At 52.2% G+C, this 23,325-nt stretch overlaps 1 protein-coding gene across 1 annotated transcript; it reads left to right on the forward strand.

Annotated features, from left to right (window-relative positions):
• Nucleotides 1-15,174: 15,174 nt before the first annotated feature.
• HOXD3 (homeobox D3) lies at nucleotides 15,175-18,660 on the forward strand. The gene is made up of 2 exons (XM_065881129.1): nucleotides 15,175-15,715; nucleotides 17,903-18,660. The coding sequence occupies exons 1-2, from the start codon at nucleotides 15,175-15,177 to the stop codon at nucleotides 18,658-18,660; spliced, it is 1,299 nt and encodes a 432-aa protein (XP_065737201.1).
• The last annotated feature ends 4,665 nt before the right edge of the window (nucleotides 18,661-23,325 follow it).

The raw sequence follows: 23,325 nt of genomic DNA on the forward strand, positions 1-23,325 counted from the left end.
CGCTGTTGGATTTTGAATTTGCAAATGAAGGTTGGATGCTTTATCCCAGTGTGAATTTGAACATGCTCCCCCCCCCACCCCTCCAGAGATCTTTGTGGTTTCATAATGTGGGCGTGTTGAGGCAGAAGGCTGGCCACCCTTGCGCTAGGTGCTTTCAGTGGAAGCAGAAGGGCTGGGCCAGGATTTCTGAACTTTCTGGGTTGTCCGTATAATTTCCAGTGTGAAAAAAAATTGTTTTTGCTCCCAGTGGCCCCATGCCCAAAGAAATGAGTCTAAGAAGGAAGTGCAAACGGGTTGTTGTATGTTTAGATTATATTTGCTTAAGTATTTATTTGTTGGGAAATTGGGGTGCAGAAATAACTGACATCTTATTGCCAAAAAACTTACCATGGTGAAAGGGGCTGGGTTTCAGGGAGCAGAATCAAGAGATGCGTGGACTTACTTCTGGCTGTAACCGGCATTTTGAACTCCACCCCCTCCCCACTCCCCGGAAATGTGTGTAGGGGGCCCTTAACCCTTCTAGAGGGAAGCAAAGGATCCACTCAAAGTTGAGTTCCTGAAAATATATTTCCACATGTGCTTTTCCCGGCACTGTGCTTACAACCAGTTCTGGGTGATTAAAGGAAAGGGAAAAAAGAAAGAAACAAATGGTCCAACATTTTCCTTCTGGGGAAAGAAAACAAAACCTCTGTGTTCTGGGTCATTAGATAATGACTGAATTTTCTGTTCCAACTGGATTCCAAATGTCCCCAAATACCCCATATAGCAGTATTTTATAGGCATTGGTGTATGGCCTGCCTATATGAGAGAGGGAATGAGCATTGGGGAGAAAGTGGGAAGGTGAGGAAGTCTTGCTGTTAAAAAATGAAAGAAAAACTAATTGAATCTAGAAGTCCACGAAAGTTGGTCTTAGGGTTTTTCCCCTAAGTTTTAATTTTTTAAAAAACAAATCTAAGGAAGTTTTCCTCAACCCATTAATTAGCAGAATTTGTGAAAGTATAAAAGTTTTCAGGCCCTCTCCTCTTCCTTGCCTTGAGAATAGTGGTTTAAAAACAATCGCTCTCAAACAACAAGAGAGATGTTCTTTAGTCATTTTTCTTATGCCTTGCCTGGGAAGGGTTCAAAGCTCACTTTTCTAAAATGTTGACCCTTAAGGATAAGGGAAAGAGTCAAAGGTAATGGCCAGAGTTCATAGACTCAAATGAAACAAGGCTTCAGAAATTTAAACCGCAAAGCCTCGGGCTCCAAAAAGAAACCCCTGGTTGTAGCTACTGAAAAGTCACAAAAGTGGGGAGGGAGAGGGGGTGAGCTTGAAAAGGAGATTCAGAATTGGGGCTATTTTTTCAGTGCTTGAGAACACTTTAGAAGATTTCAGAGGTAATTTTTAAAATATATTTAAGTGTAGGGGGAAAAAGACTTTCTCTACAGGCATATTCTTTGGTTCTGTGTCTCCTGAGAGCTGAGGGCAGGTATTCACTGGAGTCCCTAGGCTGAAATTCCACTTCTCTGAAGTGTCTTCCAAGCCTTGCTCTTTTGTATTAGACCCTAGGGACAGCTCTTTGTTCCTCCTTGGGGTGAGCCTGGCTCTCAGACTTGCACATGGCAATTCTTGAATATCGCCACGTCGGGATATTAAAGATGGATATTCGTGCATTATTCGCATCATTGTTTCTATGACAAAAAGCACAGAGTTCATACATAGTCAAGACGTCTTTTTTCTGATGCCCTCACGTTGAGAAGCTGAAAAGGTATTTTACTGAAGTTCGGCTAAATTACAGAATCAGGTTCATCCAGAGGACAAATTTTCTATTCGATTAGCTGTATTTCAGCCAGGAGGACTGACCTCTAAACCCTTAACCTTTTGGACTCTAACTACCCTTCTCTTCTTTTTTTCCCCCTCGAACATGGAGAGCAGTCTTTGGATGTAGGATTTGAAAAGGGCCGCTATCCTTAGGCAAGTTGGAAGGTTGCTCAGATTCTTTCCTAAAACCCGAATCTGTGAATACATTGAACCTTCTCCTTGGGAGGGGGTAATATATATTTTCACAACATCCAACTACATATGTATTGCAAAGATTATTATATAGATTTCCCCCTTCCCAGAAGTTCAGGTTACTCACTCCAGCTTCAGACCAAATGCCAAACTACTTAACTGCCTTCACCCCTGCCCCAGAGGAAAGCCAAGAGGCATGTTTTGATGAAGAAAACCCAAGGTCCTTCTTAAAAATAGCCCCACTACTTTGGAAAGTAACTTAATCAGAGAAACAACTTGTTTGTTTATAAGTCTCACTTCTCCTCTCCTCTTCTAGGGATTGTCTTTTGAAATGTTAATGGAGCCTGGATGGCCCAGAGGGCGGCCCTCGACCCTGAGGTCCCAATCGGACCCCAGCATCCATTTGGGCCCACAGGAGTGGGGCAGGGAAGAAGCAGGGCCCCCCAGTCACCTAGGGCAGGGAAGGAAATGAGTTTCCATCTGGGAACGTACTCTGGAGAAACCTAGATGTAGGAAGCCTCAGTGCCCATTTGCTTTTATTTGTTTCCAGTTTGTTCCCCCAAATATGAGCCAGAAGTGTTTGTTTTGAATTTTTTCAATGGTATGTTGGGGTCGTGACTGGGGGGAGTGAAGTGTTTGGCGAGGACATTGCTCCTCAGACTCCCATCTCACTTTGTCCATTGCAGCCTTTTGTTGGGCGATGACATTGTCAGTCAGCCCCATGGTGTCTGTTCACACAAGATGCTTTTTTAATAGAATTGACCAATGTTTTGCTGCCACTGATTAAAGTATTATTTATACTAATTGTTGCCTGTAGTTTTGATGTAATTCATTGATCTATATTTGAAATAATAAAAGGTGTAGCGAAATCTCCCTCCTGTTTGGTGCCTCCACAGAAGCATTCTTCATTAGGTCTTCTAAAAGCTAACATCCAGTATAAACAATTTATTATTTTCTGTAATGTGCCTGATGTGTGAAGGTTAAACTGTGTAAGCCTTAGCAGTTCTACCATTTTCCCCCTCCCCCATACCTACACTCCCAATTTGGCCATCATATGTTGTGAGAATTGGGAAGCCTAAGGCTGGATTCAGGCTGCAGCGGGGTGGACATTATTTTTTAAAAGGAAAATAAGTACCTTCCCGGGCTAAAAGGAGGCTCCAGTTTGGCTCTCAGCATGGCCCGGATCAGCCCCAGGCCCCCTCGGTCTCTCTTTGTGACATGGTGGGTGAGAGAGATCTCCTGGACCCCCAACTCTGAGGGTGTGTCTGGTGCTGGGTTCTGGGCCAACCTGGGGCTGGCGGGTGGCTGCTCGGATCTCACCCCTCTGGCCTCCAATCTTGGGCTCCTTCTACTTCTCCTGTGCTGTTCAGCCCCACCGGGGCCTCCAGCACCTGCCCCTCCTCCCCCGAGTGCCCCCTCCGCCCTCCAGACCACAATAAACACTCCCCACTATAAAAAGTGGCGTGTGCTGTTGTTTTCACGAGGGCTTTTCTCGTCTTGGCTTCGCCTTGAAGAGGGGGCCAAGACAGGAGTCCCAAAATAGATGGGAGGGGGCCTTACTCGCGACAGGAAATGAGCAGAATGCATAAAATCAGACATGTGTCCTTAATATATGGAAGGGCTCGCCTCAGACGCGTGGACATGTGTATTTATAAGTGCGCAGACAGAAGTTTAAATATTCAGACACATTTTATGATTGTTCTCTGCCCGTCTTCTGGTTAATGGCTCCTCCTGTGCCCACCAATACATCAGTACGGTTGTGTGTATTGAATCGCGGGCAGGGATGAGGAGGAAGCGAGAGCACAGCCGAGCCCGCCGGAGTACAGTACAGTAAATCGGGACCCTCGGCAGACTGCGCTTCCCGCGCGCCCGCCATGTTGGGGAGCCCTCCCTGCCCCCCGCGCCGGGCTGGGCGGCCGGGGCTCGCCGCCAGCCGGGGGAGGGCCTTTCATAACCCGGAGAATTTTCAAAGTGCGAGGAAGATGATAAGAATAGATTTCTACAAGTCCCGACCACGTGATTGGTGAAATAATTAATTCAGCACGTCCCTTAAGAAACACGGAGTCGTCATTAATCTGCCACGCAAAGGGCTCTCTCCGACTTGGAAAGTGCAGGGATCCCAAGAATATCACCCGCCGAGGGGGGCCGTGCGGCGCCCCCAGCCCTCCATCCTCGGCCCCAGGCGGCGGGCGCGGGAGCGCGGCCGGCAGGTAAATATTTTCGCGACTTTTATTTATTCTGATTTAAATCCTTAATGAACTTAGCTGTCAGGCCACTGACAAATAGTTCCCTTTGCTTCCTGATTTGGAACCGTGCGCCGGCGAGAAGTTGTTAGTGGCTTGGATGGTGACCTTTGGTTCAGCAAAGCTTTGCACTTATGAAAAATTACTGAGAGCCGCCGTGTGTATGTGTGTGTGTGTGTGTGTGTGTGTGTGTGTGAGAGAGAGAGAGAGAGCGAGAGAGAGAGAGAGAGAGAGAGGGTGTGTGAGGGTGTGCGGGGGGCGAGGGGCGAGGGTGCGCGCGGGCTGCTCAGAGGCGACAGGAGTAGTAAAAACCCGCCCGGCTGGGGGACGCGCCTGGCGCACGCGGGCCGAGGTTGCTCGGTCGCCTGTGTCTACCGGGAACAATGGTCGCTGTCACGGCATCTGCTGCCTATTCTTAAACCGGTGAGAAAAGGCCTCGGCCCTCTTTTCAAGCGAGGGTCGTAAATTTTTCTTTGCGTCATAATGGAAGGCTATAAAATCGAGTTGAAATTTTACCCCAGGCAGGTTTCAACCAACAGATAATGATTTCCGAGTTGCTTCTCCCACTACCCACCCACGCACCCACGCTCTGCTGCTTCTGTCACCCCAGCAAGGAGTTTACCCCTCTTCCCCTCGATTTTTGTATCTTTAATTTGGGGAGAAGATCTAAAATAAAGACAGGGAGAAGTCCCCGCCGCCCGAGGAATGGGAGACCCTGGGGGGAAGGGAAACCGGGTTGGGGGGGAAGAGGCCAGGGTGAGAGGCAGGAGCTGTCTCTCCCGCTGGCTCCAGTTTCAGCCTTTTTTCTCCTGCACTCCAAGGAGCTGCGAGGTCCCAAGGAGCACTCCACTCCCACCCCCTTACCCCACCCCTAGCTTGCCGGAGATCTGTGCTGGGGGCAGCAGCGGGCATTCTCCTCCAGCTCGCAACTCCAGCTCGCAACTCCGGCCCTGATGCCGGGGAGGAGGGCCTCTCTTTTTTTGCCTCCTTCCCTCTAGTTGGCTTTGAGGATGACATCGGCGAGCTGAGGGCTGTCTGCGTGTGGTGGTTGTTTTGGGATTGTGTGTGTTTTGATTTCTTTTTTGGTGTGTGTATATTTCCCCGTCAGGACAGAGACAAAGTTTCCTCCGTTGTGAATTATACATTCAAACAATAACACATTAATTCAATTATTCAAAGATGACAAATGTTTATGTGCTTTGCAAGTGACTCTGGCGCAGATTCTGGGCGCTTTCTCTGAGCTGCTTGCGTTTTTTTCTCAATGAGAATTGGCTGCCCTCCCACCCCCCAACCCCACCCACCCACCCACCCCGACATCCCCTGGTAGGCCCAGAGAGGAACCCACAAAAAACCTCCTCAGCCCCGCCGCCAGCCGGCAGCCAACAGCCTCCCAAGGCCCGGGCTTGGCGGGCACCGGCCCGGGCTATTTTATCAGTGTGACAATTGCCCGGGTTGGTGTGATAAATCATCGTAAGTAATTCCTGAAAGGGTGCGAGGCTGTTGGGGGCCGGGCGAGGACTGTAAATCTTTCCGGTTTATTGCTCTATGAACATATGCTCCGATTGAAGAAGGCTCAGATCCTTTCCTGGAGACAAATTCCCGCAAAGCAGCCCCCCTCTTTGGCTGGAGATTAACACTTACTGCGGGCCGGCTGCTCGGCCCCTGGCGGGAGGCTAGGGGGCGGGGTCCTCCGGGTGAGGGTGGACTGGGGGCACCCACGGTCCGACTCCAAGAGGCGCCCCGAGTGGGCCTCCAGCCAGGCCCGGCCGGGTGAACAAAGGAGGGGCTCGCTGACAGGTCTGGGGGCTCGAGCCTGTGACCTGTTCTCCGGGACTTGCCCGTGCTTCTGGAGTGGGAATGCGGAGGATCTTACCCCCTTCTCCCTGGCTCTTCCGCGGCTGCCGGGCACATTCGCCTTCGCCTGTCCGAGACCTTGCAAGTGGCGACAGGGCATCTGCTCCGTGCCCGATGCCGCTAAGAAGCAGAGCTGGCTATGAAAGCGAGACTTCGGGGATGGAATGGACACCCCCAGATGGTGCGGGATTCCGGGATGCGGGCCGAGCTGGGGTAGTGTCGTGGGGCTCACCGCAAGCCGGGAGCTGGAGGCTGGCTGCTCGCCCTGGCCGGGAGCTTTTAACTCTTCTTCCCGCAGGCAGAATTGTTACCGTAAATTCCACCCGACCACTCGGAGAGTGCTGGAAACCTATCCTGATTTAATATTTCTAAAATAGAAGCTCCCTCTTCTCCCAGATAAGCCCAGCCAGGGCTGATTCGCAGACCCCCTCGCGTTCTTGGAGGCGCCGCAGGAAGCGGGAAGCCGCGGCCTGGCGGTTGCTGGGCCTGCGGGATCCGTGGGCCCTGCCTGGATCTGGAGGCGCACAGGTCGCGGCAAACAGCGACTCCGCGCCTCCGCGGCTCCAGGCCGCGCAGGACCTGGGTGGAGTTCGCCAGACGCAGAGAGGGGAGAACGCTCCGGGTCTCGGCCCGTGCTTCTGCGCCTTTTCTGGCTCTGGAAGTGTAGGCTCATCGGCCGCGTCCGCGGAATGAGCCAAGGCCCCAAACTGTGGTGGTGGTGAAGAGGAGTGTTCCTCGGGGTGACCAGCCTGGTCTGTGAGCTGGAGCCTCACACCTTAGGGCCGGAGCCTGCGCTGTGCCACAACGTAATTGCCTCCCCGGGGAGGGGAAGAGCGGCGCTTCCGACTAGGCTGCGCCTTGCCCGGGTGCTTGAGGATGCGGAGTACCGGGCGCGGCCGGGGAGCTAGGCGAACCCTGGGCCTTTGATACTCCACAGCTGCCTCCGGAGACGCCCGTAAGAGAGGCAGCCTCTAAAATTTCCAATCCCCGGACCAGCCTGATGGAAGGCTGGGCCAGGGTCAGAGGTCGTGGGGGAAGAGACTCTCAGCGCTGGCATCCCACTGCCGGCGGCCAGGCTGGAGCTAGGTCACTCCCGAGCCGCGGGATGGGGGCTTTCCTTCCGCCCCATACCCACCCTTGTCTGCCCAAGGGAAGGGACCGCGAGATCCCACGTCTCCTGCCCCTCCTCCCAGCCCCCAGGCCTGGCTGCGCTCCGGGGCTGGATGGCGTGAAAGTTTCAGCCTCAATCAGTACAATCTTCCCTCGGGGTCACGTGAACAAATATGCTCGCATTTGAAGGCAGCGTCTGTATTTGCCGACTATGAGGGGGTTTCCGGGGCTCTCTTCAAATCCAGAAAGGGCCACATTCCGAAAGGAAAACAAACCCCGAGCTCTGGGGGGCCTGGGAGGGCTGGGCAGGAACCCAGGAGTGGGTGGGGGCGCGGGTGGCAGCCGCTCTGGGCCTGGGAGCGGACAGGCGGGCGGGTGGACCGACGGTCGTGCAGCGCAGGCAAAGCCGGCGCGGGGACTACGAACTCGTTCTTCCTGCGTTTATTGGTAGCTGAACCTCAGTCTGGTTCCGTTCTACCGGGAATTCCGTATGCTTGGGTATATGGCCGAGTCTTCGAGCGCGCAAGACCAGGGTTGGGACAGTGTTGTCTGCAGACAAAGGGGGAAGGCTAGCTCTGCCCCCCACTGGCGCCCACTGTGAGGCCGAGGACACCAGGTTTATGATAAATTGGGATCCAGGTAAGCAATTGCATGACAAAATGAAATCTTCGGGCACGGGGCTACTTGCTGCCCTGAGTGGGATACTAAATATGATTTATTTTGTGTAATCTGTGATTTTGATGATTGCCATTGGTGAGGCAGCACTCGTAGACCTAAATACACTTCTACATATACATCCAGGACGGTGATTGATCGTAAGGAGGTGAGCTTTGTGGAGATGCTTCCCGCCTACCCAAAGGTTAGAAGGACACACTACCGTGCCAGGCTGGGAGGGTGGCCGGTGGCATTGTGGGGGGAGGTGGCAGTTTGAGGAGAGGGCCGGTGAGGAGGGTGGGGGCTGGAGGAGGTATTTTGGGGGTAAATGTACAGTTATGAGAACGGGTTGAAAATGAAATGAATAAAAAGAAACTTTATTTTACACTGTCACTGCCAAAGTAAGATGGAGCATCATATTAATTCCATGTCTTGAGCCGCCTGGCTGGGTGCAGGCAGGTTGATTTATATGTATTTAAAAGAAACTCTGTGGCCAGCCAGCTCCCTGCATTGTTCTGGGAGCTAGCTCCACATACGTATGCCTTTATCTCTTGCTGTTGGCTTAATATTTTTTTCTTGCGAGGTTAAAGTGCTATTCCATCTTCTCCCCCAAATTCAGTAGAACCCCCAAACTACCCAAAAGAGTTTGGGAGGCTCCTCCCCCTCACTAATCTGGTTTTGGACTGCAATAGTGGCAGAGAAAAGGTTTAGGGCTTCTGGGTCCTTCGCCTCAAAGAACCCCAAATGAAAACTAAATCATATTTTGGTTCCTGCATCCCAGACATCCTTTTGTTTATTGTGTCCTGTGGCTCCTGGATGTGGGAGGATAGGAGACAGGTCATCCTGGGTCTTTCCCCGGGGCCAAAGCCTGAGAAAGCCGCTCCATGAGTTGGAGTGAGCGTCTCCATGCTCCTGGGAGCCGCAGGGCAAGGCCAGACTGGGCCTCTGAGGGGAAGGGACCCAGAAAGCAAGGCGCACTCCCTTAGCCTAGGTTGGGACGGGCCCCAGCCAGAGAGGGACCGACTGACTTCCAGGGGTGTTGCCATCAAAGGAGAGCAGTAAAGTTGTTTTGTCAGTCTCCAGCGCTTGGCTCCATCAGAACTTAAAGTCGCTGGACATTTTTCTTCTCTCGCTGCCTTGGAGCTGCGCGCCTGCCAACTTAGTCAGCTGAATCCAATTACTGCGAGCAGCATTTCATTTGGCCCCATGGAGCACTCACTTATAACTTCCCCGAAAATTTCAATAATCTGCACCAAGGCTCCCTATTCAAAAGACTTTTCCTGGTGGGGGATGGGGTCTAGGGCCAGGTCTGCTAGGGACCAGCTCTTCCTTGACAGCTCTCAGACGGCTCTCCCTCCCGCTTGCTCACCCAGTTCCTGGCTGTGGAAAGGGTACTTGAGGCTGGTGGCCCAGAGCCAGCCGGATAAAGCCTGCCATTCTGGGCAAGCAGAAGGCTGAAGTTGGTTGGGACCGTGCTGGGTGCTGGGTGGGCTGGGGAAAGAGCGCGGGAGAAGATGGTGGGGGCTCTGGGTAGCCCAACTTTGGCCACCTTGGGGTCCTCTTTACTTTCCTCTTTCCAAGCCTCCTGCGCCCAGAGTGCACCGAGCACCCCAGAACCCCCGGGAGCAAACTTACCCTGTTCCTCCGCGGCTGGGAAAAGAAAAAATCTAGCTACAGCCACGGGGAAATCACGGCACCGGGTGGCCTCCCAATTTAGCCCTTCTTCTGAGGGGAAGCTCCTAATTTTAAAGAACTCTTTTTTTCCAAATAAATAAATAAATAACCAAGGGGCGAAAGTTGACGTCCGCTCACGTGAATGTATCATATAAAGTGGCTTCGGGACCCGCTGATCCGGTCCGAGGGCATGGGTGCATCGTGCTTCCACCGAGCAGCCCTCCGCGCCGGCTCAGTGGAGTGGGACCCCTGGGTCTGGGGCTGGCTGGGGAGCTGAAGCCCGGGCGCAATGTTAGGAGTCCTACCAGTATGGGATCTCTCCGAGGCGCTTCCGTTGGGTGTTCATTAAGGGGTGAGTTATTGCCGCCTGAGCCAAAGGTCACTTCAAAGGCTTATGGCTGCGCGCTCTGGTCTTTAGAAGGGCCCTGAACGCTTTGTGTGGGGCTTTCCCGGGCGCAGTTTGGTGTTTGCGAACTACTGAGTCGACTAATTGGCACAGGGCAGATGCAAGAGGGGGGATTGCGTCTCTCCTTTCACCTGACCGGGGCGGGCACCCACTGAGCGCTGAGCGCAGGCAGTGGTGGGCAGCTTGGTCTGTTTTGGGGTGAGGTGGAAGGGATGTTTGCGTCTTAGGCGGTTTGCAGCCCAAACTCGACCCAGTTGTGGGCAGCCCAGGCTAGGAATGTGGTGGGTACCTACTGGAATAAAATAAACTGAGGGAAATCATCGGAGATATAATGTATGAACCAAGAAATAACACCCAGCTCCCCCTTCACTGTGGCTGCCTGCGGGAGCCTTGACTAGGACCCACCCAGGCCCATCTACATGTCCATCCTCCTTTTCTGGTGCCCTGTGCTGTAGCTTCCCTCCCATCCTAATCCTGCACAGTCCCTTCCTTTAGCTCCTAGGAGGGGTGGGCTTGGCCTGGGGGATTGGGGAACCTGGGGCGTTTAGGGCTTGTTTGGAGTAGGAGAGGAAATGGCTTCCCTGTGCCTCTGACCCACTTGGCTCACCCCCTGCGGAGGCTCTGGCCCTTCCCTACTGTCCTGCCTCCCCTTTCTCCCATCCAGTCAAGGATTTTGGTGTTAAAAGCCATCTGCTCCCCAGGAGCCAACTGAGTCTCCTTTCTGCCAGTAAGAAGGTGCCTGGAGTGGCTGCGGACACCATGTAAAATAGTAACATTGATTATGACACCCTTAAAGGGAGTAATACGTCTCTGCATGTGTTTGTAAGAAAGAACTGGCTGCCACTGAGAGTTTTCCATTTTGTTCCAGATCACCTCAACAGAATAGACTATCAAAAGGAACCCGAAGAGCCTTCAAAGAGTTAGAAACAAAATTTGAAAAATCTCTCTTTCACACACACACATACATTGTGGTGAGTGGTGTGATTTTTAAAAATAATTTCCACTACATTTCCATTTGTCCTGCAACTCAAGGTAGCCATCTCAGGATTCATACATCAAGACATAAAACAAAGGGCGGCTTTGAAGTGGATCACCTCAGTGTGAACTGCCGCCGGTTACATGATAACCGATCATCGGCCTTCAAATTTATGGCGCTTTAATGGGGTGAGCCCAGTGCCTTAAATGCAGGGCGTATTACATATTAAGTTATCTGGGCTAAATAAGAGTGATTTAGAAGGCGCGTCCAGGGCTTCCCATAGGGCAGAAGAGCTCTGGCTGAGAGATCGGGAGAACGTGGGCAGAAAGCTGCCTCAGCTCTGCGGTAAATACATCCTATTCTGAGCAAACTCAAAAAGTAGTAGTTTCGAAATGAAATCCCGAGGTAGTAAAGCCCACAAAGAGGGAAGAATCGTTGCTAGGTTCCAGTGAATTAATGGGGATGCCCAGCAATATTGGTGTCCGCCAGAAAGAGATCTGTGGGTTTCCAAGGCCCTGATTTAGGCAAAACAGAGAGAGGAACCGAGGCCAGGTCGAACCTTAGAAAAAATTGAGAGGAGCAGAAGCAACCGTTACTCCAACGCCTCCCCCTTCTCTTTTCAAGTCGCATGGTCTAACTCTACCCGTCCGGGATTTACGACGATCGCGGCGCTAGTCACAGCCCAACGACTGCAGCCGTCTCTCTCCCCAGTCCCCTCGGCCTTTCCGCCGCCACCGCGGGCGGCGGGCGAACAGCGCGGGGCCGGCCTCCGCGCGTCCGGCGAGCCTCCCGGCCTCCCGAGGCCGCGGAGGGCGGCAGGTCTTCGGCCCCCGGCCAGGCTACGCACGTCCCGTCCCGCGTCCGGCCGCCGAGCAGAGCTGCTCCGAGAGGCCGGTACCGGCCACTTTATATAATCCCCCGGCTCGCGGGGCGCGGGGCCGGGAAAAGTGCGGAGCAGGGAATTCTTTTGCTGCGCTTCCTCCTACGCGGAGCCTGTTTTCCACTTCTGAAAAGTGCCAGGCCTTGGGAAGTGTTTTTCTTTTCATTCCTTACTGAAGCGTTTACTGCAGCCGTGCTCGCAGTCATAAATTTTGCTACAAACCACAATGACAGGTGCATTGATATGCACCGTGAGAGCTCCAGCTGCTTAATAACTCCGTCCCCCGGCCGCTGTGAGCGCCTTTTATTTATTCCGTATCATATTTAGGTATTGATCCCGAGCAGAATTAAGTGCAGTCAGTGAGCAAGCATCAGGGTTCGGCTGATTGGGAGGCGCGGCGGGTGCGGCGGGGAACGGGCGGTGGTCGCTCAGAGGCCGGGGAACGGGCGGTGGTCGCTCAGAGGCCGCCTTCCTTCCGGCTGGGAACCGTTTGTCCTTGCATTCCCGGCCTGCGGTTGGGCCTCGGAGCTGAGCTGGGCAACTTCCCGGGACCACGAGAAAGAACCAGCCAAACCCCGTTTGGTGCCCCTTCCCTAGGAACAGCCGGGGATGGCGCCGGCGGGGTTCTGGGGAGGCTGCCTCGGCCGGTGTTGCGGGCGGGGTGGGGGGGGCCGGGGGCCGGGGGGGGGGCTGGTTGTAGGGTGGGAACAGGATTGGGAGGTAGAGGGCAGGAGGAGAGGAAAGGGCAGCTGAGGACTTCGAAAACCGCCCCTCCCCCTACGCGAGTTAGTCTTCACCCCAAGGCATTTGGGTCGGGGGCCCAAATGAGCAGAGGTACCAAAGGGTGAGAAAAGAAAGCCTTAAAAGGGGGGGGGAATCGAAAAGATGAGCCACAGAACAGTTGACCATTGTCCAAGTGATTTATGACCCGTTCCTGCTTCTTAGGTTCAAGCAGAGTTCACAAGGAGTAGCGATTTCTGGAAAGAAGTAAGCTTTTTTTAAAAAAACCAGTTTTGTAACAATATCCTCAGGTTCTGTTTTAGGAAAGGTGACTTCTTTGGGGCTGTACATTTTGGGGTGGGGGAGAGGCTGCAAAGCCCTTTTCAGTGAGGAGAGAGCTACTGCCCTTGCCTCTGGGAAGATGGACATTTGGGTGGTGGATCATCACTGAGTGACCCTTGAAATTCCTTAAGACAATGAAAACAGAAGTGGGAGAACAGACTCTGTGCTTATTCATGGAGCTGCCCAGTATTTGCACTTTTGAGGTACATGCACAGAGCTTTGTCTAGGAGTATGCCATAGGAACAAATATATATATGTAAAGCTATCTGTTTCAAAGACTTGGTCAGTTCCTAAAGAAGCTATTTTAATGTGACTGGTCTACCTATCAAGATAAACTTGGTCATCCTGGGAGGCAAGAGGGGGGATGTTTTGCTTGCACTGCTGTAAATGGAGTGACAGAAACAGCAGCGAGTTCTGGTGGTCTGAGTGTCAAATGTGACCATTTTGACATCCAGAGGGACCAAGGTTTAAGACTGGAAGCAGGATCCCAGAAAAGTCCAGAGATTTAACCAAACTCGGAGTACATGTAGTCCTTTGGCCTGTGGGCAAATACATACAAATATTGGTCACCGGATGAGGATATAGCTGTCCATTTAATATTCAATAACTTTAATAGTCAGAGAATGATACAGAAAATGAATGAAAGATTAAGACCAGCTTTGTTTGGTAGATATCCTAATGACATAAGTTTAAGAACAACAATAGAAACTATTCCTAAAACATTACATCCTAGTATTCTGTTATTCCATTGAGAAGGGTCTTTCTCTTATCAAGATTAATGGCATATTCGCTTTTATTTGAAAACAAAATGGGCAACTATACTACCAAATAAAGGGTAATATGAAGAATTTAAAAAATTGAGTTAGGCTGTTTGGTGAAAGTGTAGGGGAAATGAGTAAATGGAGGAGTGGTTTTAGTACTAGTGGTCAAATCCATTAGGCTACATAAGTTGTCTAGATAATGTGGTCCATCATGATGTCCCTGATGGAAACCAGGGAGTTTGGGGGAAGGAAAGCTGCCTGAAAGATGAGATCAAGAATTCAGACCTGGGAGCTGACCTATGAGTTTTCTTTATCAAGCAGATGAAAGTGGTTGAATGGTATTAGTTATACTTTAACTCATTAGGGGCTTTCAGGAGAAGAGGGGGGTGGGTGAGAAGGTAAGCCCCCCATCAAGAGTCAAAGGACACAAAAGCGGTAGAATTTTTCTTAGTTTTTTTTTTTCTTCTTCTTCTAATTCTGGGTCCATTCATCATGCCAAGAGAGGTTCTCTCATTGGTTGTAGATTGGGTGGGAGGTGGGGTGGAATGGATGATCCAGAGCAGAGGTCAATAGTAGTATCTATTTATACAATGGATGCAGGATTAAAATGATAGAGTTATAACATAAAGCATTTTTCATTCGCCCATGCTCCATGCATTTCAAATTCTAAATCTCTTCACTCATTTCCAGTGGTATCCATTTAAAAGTAGTGGAGGACAAAGTTAAGCATCTAGAAAAATGTAGACCAAAGAGAAGAAACTTTTCTAGCCTCAAAATAAGTCTGGGAGTCTTTAAGTCCTCTTCTTGGCTTTTATCTCCTAGTAGATTTCACAGTGCTGACCCATGAGCTAACCGGCCAATTTTCACCCAGTCACCGGAGAGTGGACTATCTGCATCTCCGTGAAAGATGCTGTGATTTTGAAACCAGGTGGGGGAGATACTTTTTTTGAGAGCTCTGGCTTTTCTGAGTGTTATAGGACTTTCTTTTGCCCATCAAAACCCTGGGATGACCTAATGACTGACTGATCCATTCACTCATTCACTCATTCAACAAGCATTTACTGCACTTACTACATGTGGTGCGCTGGGCTGGATGTTAGGAATACGCAGGTGAATAAGACACAGTCCCTTCCTGCAAAAAGCTCAAAGTCTAGTGGGAGAATCAGTCATTAAAATGCATCAGGCCATAAATGCTCTTCTATGTAGTTTCAAAGGCTAAATTGACAATCTTGGAGAAAGAAAATTGTATCTGGAAAAAAAAAAAGCCCCTTCCCTTGGATAAAGGAAACTCTTTTTTTTGTGTTTATGAGAAATTCCTTCTGACTTTTCCAAGGGTTCAAATAAGTTGAACTTTATAAAATCTCAGATCCTCCTACTATTAAGTTGGTGGGAAGCAGAGAGCCTGGGCTAGTCCTTCTATACTGACTGGTCTTGCCAATGACAGTCCCTCTGGGGCCTCTCATTTTTCTTCTTTGCAGGTTGTCTGGAGCCTGGAGCTGCCCCAGCTCTCTCAGGATTTGGCAGACATTGGAGGTGGTGGTGAAGGAGACAGTGGTGGTCAATGTTATTTGAGCAGGGTCAGCAGGCCCCGGAGCTTCCTGAGTACACGATGCAGAAGGCTGCTTACTATGAAAGCCCAGGACTCTTCGGAGGCTATGGCTACAGCAAAGCTGCTGACACTTATGGCTATAGTGCCCCCCATCAGCCTTATCCACCCCCTGCTGCTGCCAACTCCCTGGACACTGATTACCCGGGCTCTGCCTGCTCCATCCAGAGCTCTGCACCTCTGCCAGCCCCAGCCCACAAGGGGGCTGAACTCAATGGAAGCTGCATGAGGCCTGGCACTGGGAACAGTCAGGGAGGTGGGGGTGGCAGCCAGCCTCCTGGTCTGAACTCAGAGCAGCAGCCACCACCACCCCCTCCTCCCCCACCAGCCCTGCCCCCATCCTCGCCCACCAACCCTGGAGGTGGAGTACCTGCCAAGAAGGCCAAGGGTGGGCCCACTGCTTCTGGCTCCTCAGCCACCATCAGCAAGCAGATCTTTCCCTGGATGAAAGAGTCCCGACAGAACTCCAAGCAGAAGAACAGCTGTGCCACTGCAGGTAGCTCTCTGAGGGGGCTCATGCCTGGGCTAAGTCCCCCAGACTGACCCCAAGAGACTAGCTCGCCTAGGAATTAAGAGGCTCAGGGCTGGAAGTGCAACTTTGGAGGCCATATGTGTAAACTCCTCATGCAGAAAAAAAGTGTTTTTTTTGGCTGCACTGCACAGTTTGAGGGATCTCAGTTTCCTGACCAGGGATTGCAGAGATTGAACCCGGGCCACGGCAGTGAAAGCGCCGAGCCCTAACCACTAGACCACCAGGGAACTCCCTGTTCTTTCTTTTTAGTGTCTCTGATTGTGGTCATATCCTTACAGGGACAGGGTGCTCACGTCCATTCCAGGCTGCTGGCATCATTGCTGGACATGTCTCATAGTTACTCATAGACAGCTCTTCCTTATACTGCCCTAATATCTGCTCTCCTGGGCTGCTGGTCATAACTCAACTCCTTCCACCAACAGCTCTTCAAAACTTGAAGACAGATACTATGATCCCCAAATCCAGGTGGTTATGTAGCCCATATCACATGATTCCCACTCGCTTAAATTAATAAGAACTAAAATCTATAGAATGCTATGTTAAGAACCATGTTAAGCGCTTTACAAACGTTGTCTAATTTCACTTTCCAAAGAACGCTTTGAGGTAGGTATGTGATAAAACACCCATCAGGAAACTGTTAGAGATAAGTCACTTGCCCAAGATAACAAAACTACAAAATGGCACACCTGGGGAATTCTCTGGCGGTTCAGTGGTTAGGACTCCTCACTTTCACTGCCGAGGGCACAGGTTCAATCCCTGGTTGGGGAACTAAGATCCCGCAAGCTGTGAGGCCTGGCGACCCCCACCCCCACCCCCGCCCAAACAATAAAAACAAGAGCAACAAAAAACAAAACCAAAAAACCCCCAAATTACACACCGGAATCCAACCAGGGTCTGCAAAGAATAACCATGGGACTCTACTTAGCCCACCCCAGCTCAGTTCTCCCCATCCCATTAAATCCCTAATGTGGAGGCACATATCCTAAGGGAAGAGGATGTGCTCTGAAACAGGAGCCGCCTTGGGTTTTTCTCCCTGGAAAAGGAGACCCTGGAGTTGAGAATATTTCCCGTAGGTCCATTTAGAGGGTGTGGAAGAAGACAGGTAGGGCCAGGAGCTCTGAGGCCTTCTGCCTCTCTGTGCTCAGCCTGTTTGGTTCCTGAACTTTTCTGGCCTTGTGTTCTCTGATGTACTTTATCTTCAGGTAGATGAACTTGCTCGCAGACGCAGGGCTAGCTTGAGGCCTGGGATGTAGTTAGCTTGTTGTCGGCTCTGGCTTGCCTGCTGCTCTGTGGGGCTTGCCTGCTGCTCTGTGGGGCTTGCCTGCTGCTCTGTGGGGCTGCCGCTCGTAGGGGAGTGTCTTCAAGTCTTTAAGTTCCTTCTCCTTCTGCCCCTCCTCAGCTGCACACCCAGGCCCTCCCTCCCAGGAGAAATCCATTTGCCTCCCAGGGAGGGAGTGGACAAGCTGCTGAGAGGTGGCAGGGGTGGTGGAAACCAGGGCTGAGGCTGCAGCTCCTAGCACTACAGTATTCAAAATATGCCCAGCCTGGTCTTGGATCCTCTAAAACTCTGGGGCTGTAATTTTATGGTTTGTCACCTCCCTGCATTCGGGTACTGAGCTCATGAATGCAGCTGAGCTGGAGTGAGGTGCCAGGATCCCCGCCCTCATTCGGTGCTTGGGGTGCTTTGCCCAGGAGCCAGACTCTGAGCAAGGCAGTTTGGGGCTGCCTCCAACCGCACCCCCCCAACCCCCTTCCCAGCTGTAGAGGCTGGAAGGACTGTTCAAAAAAGTCTGGCCCTGCTTTGACGGGGGGGGAAGGCCTTACCAGCTGCTACTGGTCTCTCATTAAACTCCTCCTCAGCCTTTGGGACGAGATGATGGGCTAGGCTGAAGGGGAGGCGGTGGGCAGAATGAGTTGGACTTCAGAAGGCAGATGGGAGTTTCAGGTGCCACTGATAGGTAGGCCTGGGGCCTTTGAGTTCTTGGAATCTCTTGGAATCTCACCTCTCCAACGCCCCTCCCCCACTCCAGCCGTGATTAAGGTGGTGGGAGGGAGGGAGGAAGAGGAAGGAGCCTGGGAAGCACCTCTCTCCGGCCCAGGGTGTCCCCACCTCTCCCGCTCAGCGTCCCCTCTCTCTCCCTCCTTGCCCAGGAGAGAGCTGCGAGGACAAGAGCCCACCGGGCCCAGCGTCCAAGCGGGTGCGCACGGCGTACACAAGTGCACAGCTGGTGGAGCTGGAGAAGGAATTCCACTTCAACCGCTACTTGTGCCGGCCACGCCGCGTGGAGATGGCCAACCTGCTGAACCTCACCGAGCGGCAGATCAAGATCTGGTTCCAGAACCGGCGCATGAAGTACAAGAAGGACCAGAAGGCCAAGGGTATCCTGCACTCGCCGGCCGGTCAGTCTCCGGAGCGCAGCCCGCCGCTCGGCGGCGCCGCGGGCCACGTGGCCTACTCGGGCCAGCTGCCACCCGTGCCCGGCTTGGCCTACGACGCGCCTTCGCCGCCCGCCTTCGCCAAATCTCAGCCCAACATGTACGGCCTGGCTGCCTACACGGCGCCGCTCAGCAGCTGCCTGCCGCAGCAGAAGCGCTACGCGGCGCCCGAATTCGAGCCCCACCCCATGGCGAGCAACGGCGGCGGCTTCGCCAGCGCCAACCTGCAGGGCAGCCCGGTGTACGTGGGCGGCAACTTCGTCGACTCCATGGCGCCCGCATCCGGGCCCGTCTTCAACCTGGGCCACCTCTCGCACCCATCTTCAGCCAGCGTGGACTACAGTTGCGCCGCGCAGATTCCCGGCAATCACCACCACGGACCGTGTGACCCTCATCCCACCTACACAGATCTCTCGGCCCACCACTCGTCTCAGGGACGCCTGCCCGAGGCCCCCAAACTGACGCATCTGTAGCGGCGGCCACCGGCCCGAACTCGCGGCGCGATTACCTCTTTTGCTTGGGTGGCGGGGGGTGGCGGGCGGGGCCCGCGGGGCAGCTCGGTGACCCCCGCCCTCGCTCTGGCCCGGTCGCTGTCTTCCGGTCTCGGGCCAACAGCGGCCGAGGCGCAGGCGTCTGGGCCTCCTCTCCAGGCTCGCCCTGCTTTGGGTGACTCGCCATAAATCAGCCGCAAGGATTCTCCTCTGTAAGCCTGACAGTGCCACATAACTGCGGACCGAGGGACTCTAATCTGGTAATGGTGTCCCGAAGGTAAGTCTGAGATCCATCGGCGACGCGCCCTGCAGAGGGTCCAGAACCCGGAGAGTCCGGCCATGGCCCGCGTCTAGTTTAGTTGCGGAGACCTTAATTTATATGCTTCTTCCCGTCCCGTAAAGATTGCATCGGACTCAACGATCTGTATTTATTATTTGAAGCGAGTCATTTCGTTTTCCTGATTATTTATCCTCGTCTTAATGTATTTATGTGTATATCTGTAGAATTCTCCAGCCGAGCTTAGGAACGCGCTCCCAGGCCGCGGGGGCCACATTTCACCTCTTTAGTCCCCTTGGTCTGAACTAGTTGAGAGAGTAGTTTTGAACAGTTGTAACCGTGGCTGGTGTGTGTAGTTGATGTAAAGGATTAAGACCGCAAATTGTCCTTCACGGGTAGAGTCAGGCGGCCCCATGGCGTGGCATGACACCCGTTATTCTCTTCCCAATAGCCACAGCCCTCGCCACTCGACACAGTTTATTGATTTCAAATTGTCTGGTACTATTTGAACAAATATTTAGAATAAAAAATTTTCTCAGTCTTAAGTGTATCTGTGTTAATCACGCACACTTGCAAGTAGATCACTCTACCTTTATCTTGCGCACAATCCCGGTGGAAGGCCCCCCAGTAGGCTGACACTTTGAAATATTTTTTCCACTTATTTGGAATCCAGTACACAAACTGGTTCTGGGGATACTTGATTACCTTCCAACTATTGACTTTAGGTTGTGTGTGTGGGGGGGGGAATATTTGAGGATGCAAACCTAGAAATGTTCTGTGTGGGATGACCTGGGTAGGGTGTTTCACTGCTGCCTGTTTTGCTGTCTCTATCGCCCTCTTTCTAGACACAAATCCACTTTTTTAGATTGCACTTACATTGGGGAGGCCAGAGCTCACTTTTCTGCGCTAAGTAGTAAAAAATAAACTTTGAAAGAAAACTGACAATCAAAGACACAAGAGAAGTCATAAGAAGAACTGAGCTATGAAAAAGCTAAGATGCAGAAAAAAATAATCATTTGAAGCCATGCACCTAAGCTTTTTCTCTAGGAAATTCTGTCACGATTTTTTCCTTATAGAAGTCAGTAGTTCATTTCTCAAGAAGACAAACGGTCCCCGTGATGTAAAGTAATAAAAGTTTCATTAATGGAACATAACAAGTATAAACACTTTGTTCACTCCTGCTTCTTTGGACAAAATGGGCAAAATGTCTTCGAGGATTTATAACCATTTTGTAAATATTAGTGTGGTTTTAGCTGGGGTGCACTACTTACCCCCGCTTCTCTAGAAGGAGGCACCCGGAGAACGCCTTCAGATAAGGTTCAATTCTTTTGTATTTCAGCAAAGTGGGCCCACGCATCTCTATTTGGTTTGACAAATAATGCAACTCCTACTACATCCCCGGTGACACGAGGTGACATTCCTATTGTGTGGAAATAATTTAACTTCTGATCTTCTGGTGGAACAACAATCGTTTCTATTTGGATGTTTGTGTTTCGCTAAATAGTGATGGCTGAAAATATTTAGTTTTCTTGTTCCTCTGTGCTGTTTTTAAAATGGCATGTTAGATTGGGGGGTGGGAGGGGATTATTCTTTTTGCTAAATTTCACTTCAACCGAGCAGGTTTAAAGTATACATGTTGTAGAAGTGTATCAACAGAATAAATGACTTCAACCGAAGGGATATTTTACCCACTTTCAAGGCTTAAAATTGTTTTTCTGTGAAATTTGCATCCATAGGCAGAATTTCTAATTGTCTTGTAAGAAATTATTTTTTAAAGCTATTAGGGAAATCAAAGAAGAGCTTGCTGCCTTGCAGGGATTACAACAACCCTTCTTAACTGGCTAAATATTAAACAGATGAATTGTCAGGCTGTTTAGATTCCGCCCGGTTTTCCCTCATCTCCTCTTCCCACCATAAATAATAAAAATACATAATGCATCATGGCTCCAGGCGTTTTCCAGCGCGGTGTGTTACCGCAGGAGTATCTGCTGAGTCTGCGGGTGTCTGCAAGGCCCCAAGTGTCATCTGCGGCTTAGCGTTTCATGGATTAGATTTTAAACGGTGTCTAGCCCGGCTGACATAGCCTCCTCTCACACTCGGGCTGAAAGAAGCGCGGGGTTGGGGGCTTCCTCTTCAGGCAGCCGCAGCCGCCCCTCGCTAGTGGGGTGGGAGTTCTCTTGGGACAAACCTGCGGTCCTCTCTCACCTCTGGAGAAAGGTTCCCTGAAGCTTCTGAGAGCCGCTCGGATGGATCCGTTCCTGCCACTGGCGTGAGCGTCATGGGATAGCCACACTCGGTGGCTCCCGGCGCGAGTGCGGGCGGCGGCGAATCTGGGGAGGGCGCTTCCCGCGCGGCCGCCGACCAGGGCGAGAGCGGGGGCCCGCGCACGGCCATTTAAAACTTCATAAATTATAAACAAGCCGCCTTGGCCTTCGCCATAAATACTGCTGCTTTTGAGCCTGCAATTAGTGTTAGGAAGCACCGGAGTCTAAACACAACCAAACGCCCTCTGAAGGGCTCCAATGCCCGAGGTTGCAAACCTTTATTTCCCAGTGCCACCCCCTCCGCACCCCGAGGTTTGCACACAGTCGCCTCCTCCCCCGCCACCACCGGCGTTGTACACCCGGCTGGCTTCCCGCTCTGCGAGGGAAGGTCACAATAGCTGCTCTATCGGCGAAGGCGCCCGCCTCCTCTCTCCCGGGTCTCGGAAAAGCAGAGAAAGAAGAGTGGGGGAGGGGAGCCCTGGGCCCGGCCTGGCGCTCCGGGTCCAGGCCTCTCCTTCTCCCGGAGCGGACTGCAGCGGGAAGGGGCAAGTTTGCAGCGGAAGGAAACCGCCATCCCAGGCCGAGGCTTCTTCCCGGGAGCGGCGCGCGGGGGGCCGTGGGGAGCTCACCACGGCCTCGAGGCTGCTGGCCTCTCGCTACCGGGCGCTGGGTCCAGGGCGCCTGGAGCAGCGGGTCTTCCGGGAGCGGCGGCGCCATTGTGCGCGCGGCTTCCCACGGGCCCCGCGGCGGGGAGGCCGCACAAAGGCGGCGCGGGGGCCGACACCGGCAGGTGGTGAGGGGCCCGCCTCTCTCCGGGCCTTGGGCTCCGGGAGGCTTTTACCTCGTCTGCGCAAGGGGAGGAAATGGCTCTCTGGCTGTGGCCGTGGCCAGCTCTGCCTTTGTCCTACAGAGAACGCTTTGAGGGAGGTGGGATCAGGGAGTTTGGGGGGGGGGGTCTCCTGGGACCTGAAGAAAGGGCTTGGGTCCTCAAGCCCAGGCCCACATATGGGGGGTGGCGGTCATTCGGGAGCCCCTGGTTGCTCCGTCGAGGCAGTCAAACGTGAATTAAAGCAGCGCTGAGGTGAGGTAGCTGGAATGGCCAGCTGCAAAATGGGAGGTGGGGTGGGAAAAGATTTCGGCCGAGGGAGAGCCTGCCCTGGCTACGAGGAGAAACTCAGGACCCAGCCTGGAGTGGAGTCAGAAGACCCAACTGAGCTAGCCAGGGGGGTGGGGAAGTTGCTGAGGAAAGGCCTGAAGAGTAGTCCTGGCCCCTGGAAAGGTGGCAAGAAAGGGCGACTACACATTCTACCTCCTGGCTTTCAGACCTCAGCCTAATCCAGCGACCTGACAGAGAAGAATCCGCCTCTGATGGAATCATTAAGTTAACCCTCCATTTGTACCATTTCTTTGTACAGGCGTTCAGATGAGAGAGGGAGAGAATACAGAGCAAGTGCTTTCCCCTTGGAGCAACCCAAGCCTAGTCTCTATCAGAGACACATCAGCCAAATTAGTTTCCCAGGCCCCGGAGGGAGGCTGCTAACCTTGCTGAAAAGGAGTTTTTGAATTTCTATCTGTAAGGAGTATTAAAAAATAGCGATTAACTATACTAGCTACTCGTCCCTTCTCCCTCCCCCATTCTGTACCAGCCAACTGACCCTTGAGTGAAGTGATCTTCTCAGCCAGCAGGCTTGGGAGCCCAGGCTCCCCATCTGTTGAGGTTTTTCATTAGGGAGGGTGGAGAGGATATGTGTGTGGGTGTATGTTTGAATAACAAAGAAGAAACCCAACATTCTAATAAAAAGTGTTTCTCTGCTTGACCTGGGGGAGCCAGAAGCTTGTTTACACCATGAATATTCAAGGGACAGTCACAGGCCTGTTTTGACTTTATCCTGAGAATTAGTTGAAACTTTCTTCTATAGACAAGAATGGGTTAATCCCAGTTAGATCCAGGAAGGTCCTCTTCATCTGGCAACTCTTGGCCTTACTCTGCTCCTTCTTTCAGAAACTGTAAGAAAAGAATAGGGCGAACAGAAGTTTATATTAAATAAAAATAAAAAGAGAGACAGAAGTCTCCAGTCCCCACAGGCCTATAGCCTGATTACTTCA

This window comes from Phocoena phocoena, chromosome 7 (genome assembly GCF_963924675.1).
Source record: "Phocoena phocoena chromosome 7, mPhoPho1.1, whole genome shotgun sequence".
Lineage (NCBI taxonomy): Eukaryota > Metazoa > Chordata > Mammalia > Artiodactyla > Phocoenidae > Phocoena > Phocoena phocoena.